Source organism: Bombina bombina, chromosome 8, assembly GCF_027579735.1.
Source record: "Bombina bombina isolate aBomBom1 chromosome 8, aBomBom1.pri, whole genome shotgun sequence".
In the NCBI taxonomy this organism is placed as follows: Eukaryota; Metazoa; Chordata; class Amphibia; order Anura; family Bombinatoridae; genus Bombina; species Bombina bombina.
The window spans coordinates 8,973,899-8,983,707 of NC_069506.1; the positions used below are offsets into that span (position 1 = coordinate 8,973,899).

At 37.9% G+C, this 9,809-nt stretch overlaps 1 protein-coding gene across 3 annotated transcripts in view; it reads left to right on the top strand.

Annotated features, from left to right (window-relative positions):
- USP28 (ubiquitin specific peptidase 28) overlaps positions 1-8,568 on the top strand; it is a 229,213-nt gene extending 220,645 nt beyond the window's left edge. For all 3 annotated transcript variants that reach the window (XM_053690114.1, XM_053690115.1, XM_053690116.1), the window contains one exon: positions 5,763-8,568. In XM_053690114.1, coding sequence (XP_053546089.1) covers positions 5,763-5,938 — 176 coding nt within the window. In that variant the 3' untranslated portion in view covers positions 5,939-8,568. The remainder of the gene's footprint in view (positions 1-5,762) is intronic.
- The last annotated feature ends 1,241 nt before the right edge of the window (positions 8,569-9,809 follow it).

A 9,809-nucleotide genomic window follows, 5' to 3' on the forward strand; every position in this document is an offset into this window, starting at 1 on the left:
GTAATTCAAGCCACAGGCACGGAAGTCTTCAAGGGATGTCAACACGCATGTAGTGAGTGCCGTATATATAGACTGACTTGGAGGAAAGAGAGACGTTTTTTATATGGACCGTGTATTTCATACATTTATATTGCAGTGCATAATAAAATTGGTAACATTGTAAGTGCAACTCAGTAGCGTGGTGTGTTTTATTCCCAATATCTGCACTTGAATCTGGTTGAGCTTTGTTTTTTACAGATTTCTGGATTCTACCCTACTCCGGGTGGCACGAAGGACACCCCCGGTAAACAGCTGCACCAGGTTTTTGGATCATTCAGATTTATCCGAGTACACCCAGACTTTCGTGGTTTGAGATGAGATCCGGTTTTCATTAATTGTATGAATTTTATTTATGTTATTAAACTCATTAATTTCATAAATTTTAATATATCTAACGGTATCTTTTAGATTTGGATTTGTATCAACTTTTAATGCCTTAATTTTTTTAACTTATTGTATTCTATTGTGTGACGAATGTATAATCAATTTTAGACTGTGTATTTGAGTATTTTTGATACCAGACATAGTTTGTGTGTAGTTTAGAGTATTAATTGAAATCTGACCAGCAATAGTGATAAAGATCTTTTTCCTGTTTGGAAGTAAGCGCTGTTTAATAAGTGTTCTTTTACTGGGACTTTGTCTCTTCAGGGCTCGGTTGAGTCTAGTGATTCTGAGTGGTCTCTAGCAAGGGCCTTGCTGGTTCTAACTGTTGGGCAGTTATTTGTGCCTTTTCCTTTTTGTCCTCCTGCTCCTGGTGAAGCAGTTTTTTTTGTCGGGAGTTTGAGTGTTTTCAGGCTAGGGTGCCCTCAATTTAGGGTCCGCCTCCTTTTACCCTCGTGTTTTTTTCATTCAGTGTCCTCTAGAGCTTGAGTATTTGTTCCCACAAGTAATGAATGAAGCAGTGGACTCTCCTCCCTATAAGATGGAAAACATAAATTATGCTTACATGATAATTTCATTGCCATCTGTGGGAGGAGAGTCCACTGCCCCCGCCCGTTTTTCTGGTGGGCAGACTTAAATTTAATTTTATTCTTCTGGCACCAGTTATACCCTGATATTTCTCCTACTGTTCCTTGTTTCCTTGGCAGAATAACTGGGGGATGAGGGAAGTGGGGGAGGTATTTAAAAGGACACTGAACCCAAAAAAAAAATTCGCGATTCAGATAGAGCATGACATTTTTAAGTAACTTTCTAATTTACTCCTATTATCAAATTGTCTTCATTCTCTTGATATCTTTATTTGAAATGCAAGAATGTAAGGTTAGATGCTGGCCCATTTTTGGTGAGCAACCTGGGTTGTTCTTGCTGATTGGTGGATAATGTCATCCACCAATAAAAAAGTGATGTCCTGAGTACTAAACCAAAAAAAGCTTAGATGTCTTCTTTTTCAAATAAAGATAGCAAGAGAACGAAGAAAAATTGATAATAGGAGTAAATTAGAAAGTTGCTTAAAATTGCATGCTCTATCTGAATCACAAAAGAAAACATTTGGGTTCGGTGTCCCTTTAAGCCTTTGGCTGGGGTGTCTTTGCCTCCTCCTGGTGGCCAGGTTCTGAATTCCCACAAGTGATGAATGAAGCAGTGGACTCTCCTCCCACAGATGGAAATGAAATGATCAGGTAAGCATAATTTTTTTTCAGCTCTTTTTCCGATGCTCTGATAGTTTGGCTTCTTCTGAGTTTGGTCTCTTGGTGAGTTTGGTTTATCAAATTCAACTGGACACATTTTCTTTGGTGGCATATATCTGCCACCAGGGAGAAATTTCAGAGCTCCTTAGCTATGAAGATGGAGTCTCACAATTTCATTCCATCCGGAAGTATTCTCATTGGTAGCTCTCGGGTAGGGAGTTCAGGAGTTGGATCTGATGGTGTTTTCATCTAAACGCCAATCTTACAAGATATCGGATCAAGATATAGGATCCGCAAATAGGCGGTTCCATGGGTTTTTTTGGTCTAATTTTTGTGTTTCCTCTGTTTGCCCTCCTTCCTCAGGTGTTAGCCATATCTGTCTGAGTAGGAACAACTACAGTACAGAAAAATACTGTATAAAAAAACTGTATACAAAAGGGTGCACCAATTCAATCAAACGTGGAAAATGTATGTGAATAAGTGCAACTGAATAAATATATATAAAAAAAATTATAAAAAAATTCATTAAAAGTTGAAAAAGTATTACAAAAAATGGATATATATTCAGTAGATGAAAATTATAGACAATAAATCATTTGTGACTCTAAATTAGGTCATTGAAATAATTTGTGACTATATATGAGAAAACAGAACAGGTTATAATACATAACTTGCAAAGTGAATTGTAAATGATTAATCTCTAGTTCTCGTGAAAAAATGTATGTGTGTGTGTTTATGTATATGTGTGTATATATATATATATATATATATATATATATATATATATATATATATATATACTGTATATGTGTGTGTGTGTATATGTATGTATATATATATATATATATATATATATATGTGTGTGTGTATATGTGTGTATATATATATATATATATATATATATATATATATATATATATATATGTGTATGTATATGTACAACCTCTAAAAACGTCACCGGACCCAGGGAAGAAAACCAGAGTTCTCTATAGGGATTACCCACAGGTATACTCAAATACTTAATATACCAATTCCAAAGTCTAAAAGCAAGGTGTGGATAAAAGACGGTACTTTATTTAAAAGCAATTAAAATACAAAAGAGCACAGCAACGCGTTTCTCAGCAGTTGTGCTGTTTCATCAGGCTGTCTCGGTCTGCTGATTATTGCACTAGATGTGCACCTGGGCTTGTGAGTATATTTGGATATTCGTACCTGTACTCCTTGTAAGTATTTGCGTTATTACACCATCAGGCACCTCTTTTCTTCCCCTCTTTTAGGACTTGGCTTATATCTATCTGAAGCTGACTTAGGTGATTCTCATCGCTTTCGCTTGACCTCGCAGATTTTGTTTGCTGATCTGGTATGGATGTCGTCCTTTCCCCCGTGGAAATTCCTTATGTGAAAGAACTTTCTATTTCAGGGTCTTTCCTACATTATAATCTAGATTCTCTAAATCTGACTGTTTGGAGATGAATGCCTAGTCTTGTCTAGACAAGGCTTTTCCGATAAGGTGATTGATACAATGTTTCAGGATTGTAAGCCGATAGCTCGCAGATTTACCATAACGTATGGCGTACAAACTTTTTCTGGCGTGAATCTAGGGATTTCTCTTGGTGTCAGGCGAGAGTGCCTCGCATTTTGTCCTTTCTTCAAGAGGGCCTGAAGAAGGGCTTATCCGTAAGGATTCTGAAAGGCCAGATCTCTGCCATTTTGATTCTGGGCTCAACCGTCTGGCTAACGTACCAGAAGTTCAATCTTTGGTTTAGGCCTTAGTCAGCTTCAGTCCTGTTTTTAATCAGTTGCTCCTCCATGGAGTCTTAATCTTATTAGAGTTGTGCAGTAGGCTTCGTTCAAGCCTATGCACACTGTTGTTGTTAACTTATTATCCTGCAAGGTTTTGTTTCTTGTTGCTTTTTCTACTGATCGTGGAGTCTGAGTTTTCGGCTCTGCAGCGTGGTCCCTCTTACCTTCATTTTCCCGGATAAGGCAGTCCTTCGTACTAGGTTGTGATTTCTTCTTAAGGTAGTGTTGGATCGCAACATCAATCAAGAAATTGTTCCTTCCTTTTGTCCTATCCCTTCTTCTCAAAAGGGACGTCTGTTGCACAACCTGAATGTTGTGCGTGCTCTAATATTTTATCTGCAAGCAACCAAAGATTTTCGGCAATCCACTGTCCTGTTCGTTGTTTTTGCTGGTAAGCATAAGGGCCAGAAGTCTACTTCTACTTCCCTTTCTTTCTGGTTGAGAAGTGTTATCCGGTTAGCTTATAAAACAGCTGGACAACAGCCTCCTGAGAGAATTACGGCTCATTCCACTAGGGCTGTCCCTCTTCTTCTTGGGCTTTCAAAAATTAAGCTTCTGGGGAGCAGATCTGCAAGTCGGCCACTTGGTCCTCATAGCATACCTTTTCCAAATTCTACAAATTTGATACTTTTGCCTCGGCTGAGGCTTCCTTTGGGAGAAAAGTTTATTTAAGCGGTGGTGCCTTCCGTTTAGGTCTGCATATCTTGTTCTCCCTCCCTTCCATTCTGTGTCCTCTAGCTTGGATTTTGGTTCCCACTAGTAATTGGAATGGATTTGTGGACTCTCCATGCCATTGGAAAGAAAACAAAATTTATGCTTACCTGATAAATTTCTCTTCTGGCATGGAGAGTCCACGACCCGCCCTTAAAGGGACAGACAAGTCCAAAAAACTCATGATTTAAATAGGGCATGTAATTTTAAACAACTTTCCAATTTACTTTTATCACCAATTTTGCTTTGTTCTCTTGGTATTCTTAGTTGAAAGCTAAAGCTAGGAGGTTCATATGCTAATTTCTTAGACCTGGAAGGCCGCCTCTAATCTAAATGGCTTTTGATAGTTTTTCTCCACTAGAGGGCATTAGTTCATGTGTTTCATATAGATAACATTGAGCTCAAGCACGTGAATTTACCATGGAGACAGCTCTGATTGGCTAAAATGCAAGTCTGTTAAAAGAACTGAAATAAGGGGGCAGTCTGCTGAGGCTTAGATACAAGGTTATTACAGAGGTAAAACTTGTATAATTATAACTGTTGGTTATGCAAAACTGGGGAATGGGTACTTAAGGGATTATCTTTTAAAACAACAAAAAGTCTGGTGTTGACTGTTCCTTTAATTTAAGGCGGCTTTTTTTGTATAAACCTCGGGCACCTCTATACCCTTGTATCATTTTCTTTTTCCATTTTCCTTCGGCTGAATGACTGGGGATTATGTGTAATGGGAGTGACACTTAACAGCTGTGCTTGGGTGTTCTTTGCCTCCTCCTGCTGGCCAGGAGTTTAATTCCCACTAGTAATTGGAATGGATTTGTGGACTCTCCATGCCAGGAAAGAAAGAAATTTATCAGGTAAGCATACATTTTTGTTTTTATGATGGCTTTTTGGTTCCAAATGTGAACATGACCGGGGCAGTTGCACTGAACTGCAGAAATTTGTCAGCAACAACAACTTTGACCTCTGTGTATTTGACTTTCATGCAGTTTTATTTTCTGCTTTCTTCCCTATTTAAGCTGCACAAGCAGTTGATGCAGTAATAACCCGTGTCACTTTTAACATCCCTGCATATTTATTGACTGTCGGCCCCCTCTCTTCTCTTCCCAAGAAAGATTAAAGCATAACGATTTCAGTTTATGGCACATTAGAATACGCATTGTCCCTCCAAGCCCGCGCAAAGCGAGATTAATGGGCTGTCAGAAATCTGTCTCTGCTGGCAATGAATTCCAGACACCAGAGTCACAAGCACACTGGGTAGGATACAAATTAGCACTGAGCAGTACTTATTAGACAGTGAAGAATTCACACACATTATTTTATTGTTGTACTGTGCCAGCGACACTTGCAGCTCTCCACATCATACATAGAGAATTTAACACCTTCATTATGATATTGAATTATTAACGGTTTATTTAGCCACAGACCCTGTACTTTTTGTAAAGTTGTGCGCTTGTTAACCCTTTCACAGCCACAGAGGACTGAAGTGTGTTGCTTGTCCTTTGTAAGACAATGTGTTAGGCAGCAAAACTAATAAGCTTGAGTGCAGCTAAAATATTTTTTTTGTATTTCCCCTTTTTGCAGACAACCTGCAACTGAAGTTGGGGGAGTTTCTCCCACGGCTGTTAGACTGCTCCAACGACATTATCGTACTGAAGGAACCTCCGAAAATCCGTCCGCACTCACCTTACGACCTGTGCAATCGTTTCACTGCAGTCATGGAATCCATACAAGGGGCATCTGCTGTAACTGTGACATAGTGCTGGGGTTTACTTCTCGTCCCAGTACTAGACAAAAGATTATTATTAAGACTAAGCAAAATATTATCAATAAGATCAAAGCTGTACAACATTGTGTATTCACATAGCATTAACTACCTAGTCTTTTATATTTAAAGCCTTATGAACGAAGGTAGAAACCACTGGTGCCTTAGTGCATGTGAACCACTGATTCTATAGGTAGGGCAGTGACCCTGATGCTTTTTAGGTTTGTCGTCAGCACTAATCTGTGTGTGTGTTTGTATAGAGACCGTTCTGGGTATATATGGATTTGTTGTGTGTGAAAGTCTTGAGATCTCTACAGTCAAAAACAAAGTAATTAAAAAAAAATGGTCTCTCCTTGTAGAAATATTTATTCATATTTGTATTTTTTTTTTTAATTGTTGAAAATGCAAACGATGCACATTGTATAAACTTATGTTTGTCTTTTATCCCCCAAATCTTTACCAAAGTGTATCCGTCTCGCTCTCATTATCCGTTTTCTTTTAACAGTTCCCGTTTCTGTAAGTAAATGACATATACACTACACCCAAATCTCACTGTTGAGAAATGTCGTCTTAGGAGGGAGAGTTCATTATTTAGCGCTGATAAACCACATTACCCCCTTTATAAAGGATCTGAATCTTCAATTCTTATGTTTATTTCTACGTGCGCAAATCCTCTTCAGCTTGTGCCTCTGGCTTCCCCGTATGATGCTTTTTTATTTAAATTAGCTGCAGGTGGTTCTGCCAATCCTCTCCCTAAGCTTTCACTCAGCAGTTGCATCTCTCTTCCTGTCACAGCGTACGGTACTGATCGCTGTCCGTGAGGGCTTGTGCAGTTAGAGCTAAACATGAGAACTGAAGATTTGGATCCTTTTTAAGGGGGTAATGTGGTTTATTGATGCACATTTTTTTATGACTGTTGACTGTCCGTATAAAGCAGAGGGATTCTGAACAAAGTTAAATTATTTATGTTGCTTGAACAAATTAGGTGCAGAGAATTAATGACGGGCTGTTTGTGGCCTTAGATTATTAGGGTTGAAAAGCTCTGGGTCGTTATCTAGCAAACTGATTATGCTTCTGAATCTTTGGAAATAGAGTGTTGGGGCGACTGACGTTTCCAGCTCCATCCTGAACACAAAACCTAGATTTTATTTGAGTTTGCAAACCACCCCCAACAAGGCACTGTATGGTGGTGATACCCTTTGTTGCTGTGCAGCATTGAGCCTTATTCATCATTGATATGAAACTCGAAAACATATTTTATTTCAATAATTGAACAGTGCTGCTTTATTCAGTACTCTTGCTAATGTGTGTTTATAAAAGGTATATTGAGGGAAACTACTGTATAAACTGAATCAAAAATCATTAGTGCTGAGAAATGTGTTTTATTTTCAACAAAATTCCACTGCCATTTTCATAAGTGCATGTTAACGTGTACAAACACACACATATCTGGTGTCTTCTCATGAACATGTAAACAGAATATTCGTACAGAAGGTTGTACTAAGTTCCAACATCGTGTGCTCGCAAGATATACAGTTACAGATCATTTTGCACAAAATGGTTCAGGTCAGTTACAGGATCTGGTTAACAAAAGTATTTTATAAGCCACTTAGTTTACTTGAACAGTAGCTGATGTACCAGATACCATTGTTTTCAACCACCAGCAAAAGTATATTTTACTTATGTGTTTAAGGTTGCCAAATAGGATGCTCACCAGAAGCAAACTCAGGATGACTTGTATTACTGTTACAGCATATACTGCCATATCTCTTTAAGCAACTCTATGCTTATAAACAGGTTGCTTGTGATAAATGTGTATAGTGTTTGATAATTATCATTACATGAATCCAGTGTCGGGTTGATGAGAGGTTATCGTCCTGTACAGTCAGAGCTGCCTTCTACTGGAGGGCAAGAGAGGAATCCTGGCATTACACAGATAAAACAGAGCAAATGCACCTTCTAAATTGCTCAGCTCGGAATAATTTGAACATCCATATCTCTTGCCAAGCAAATGACAGGAGCTGACTGGGTAATGGAGAATGTTTAGCCTGTGGGTGTGGGTATTTCTGAACAATCACACAACCAGCTGCACAATTCCAATTCAGCAGGAAAACGAGGTGAAAAAAGGGTAGTTTGTGAAGCCAAACACCATTGGGATTTGGCAAGGAAGGGATATATTCTTGGCTCTCTTATTTTGGAAACAGAGAGAATAAAAGAAAATAAGGGAGAATTTAGTTTGGCGTCTACACAATGATCGCCATTACGGCGAGCAAAAAATAAAACCAGGACTTGAAAAGATGTGTACGTATCTATAATTACTTCCATTTCTGTTTTTAGAGATGGAGTTCTTCGTTATTTTTTGAATAAAATAAAAGTACTGTTTCTCTGCTTTAAAAATTCCCACATGCATTTGCCAATGTTGACGCCAGCTGTGCCAAAAATTCTTGTCACCAGCCTAAAAGGCAAACGTGTCTTTTTATAGATGCTTTTTTTTTAATCTGAATACTATTTTCTCCTAAATTTCTGTGGAATGGGGAAAGCGGTTACAGTTAAGTTACTTTGTGAAAATGCAAAAGTGAATGTTATTTGTTTGTATGTTAATAAAAAATATTTGTTTTTATCTGAGTGCAATCTATATACTGTTTTGTGTTTCTTTTATATTTTTCTCCACATTCTCACCAAAAATGTGATGTAGATGTTTTAACTAACATTTAAAGTACGGTATTTCAAAACATATCCCAGTGCATTTTTTTTAATAAATATGATATTCCTGTGCTAAATAAACATTCTCTGTGGGAGTTAACAAGTGGGCAGTAGATATTCATAGGTATCAGTTGCACTTCTTATTAACTTCACTTTCATTTAAGCAGATTTTACTTAGATATTTTAACTTGTTTAACGACTTTGGTGCATGACAATGTCCTTTAATGAGAATCACAATAACTTTTATTACAAATAAACAATTTGGGTGCCGAGATTAAAAAAAAAACGTATGCAAGAGTGCTTGTATGTCATTGGTTAGTAGGCCTACGACTATAGAGTGACAATTTTATAGCATTGATAGGTTTGTGAAAGGAGGGCCAGTAATATTCAGTCAAGAGAAACTACCCTTTAAAGGGACAGTCCACTTTATTTTTTTTATGGTTTAAAAGATAGGTAACACCTTTTACTATTCATTCCCCAGTTTTGCATAATCAACATTGTTAAATTATTATAATTCATAAACTCTAAATCTGCCTGTTTCTCCAACATTGGTGTGTCCGGTCCACGGCGTCATCCTTACTTGTGGGAATATCTCTTCCCCAACAGGAAATGGCAAAGAGTCCCAGCAAAGCTGGCCATATAGTCCCTCCTAGGCTCCGCCCACCCCAGTCATTCTCTTTGCCGTTGCACAGGCAACATCTCCACGGAGATGGTTAAGAGTATGTGGTGTTTAGTTGTAGTTTTTTATTCTACTATCAAGAGTTTGTTATTTTAAAATAGTGCTGGTATGTACTATTTACTCTGAAACAGAAAGAGATGAAGAATTCTGTTTGTGAGAGGAAGATGATTTTAGCAGACATTAACTAAAATCCTTTGCTGTTTCCACATAGGACTGTTGAGATGAAGTAACTTCAGTTGGGGGAAACAGTTAGCAGACTTTTCTGCTTAAGGTATGACTAGCCATATTTCTAACAAGACTGTTTAATGCTGGAAGGCTGTCATTTCCCCTCATGGGGACCAGTAAGCCATTTTCTTAGTCTCAAGCAGAATAAAGGGCTTAATATGGGCTATAAAACTGGTAGACACTTTTATGGGCAAAATCGATTGCTTTATTTGGGCATTTTATACATGTTTATGATGATAATTCACACTTATAAACTTGG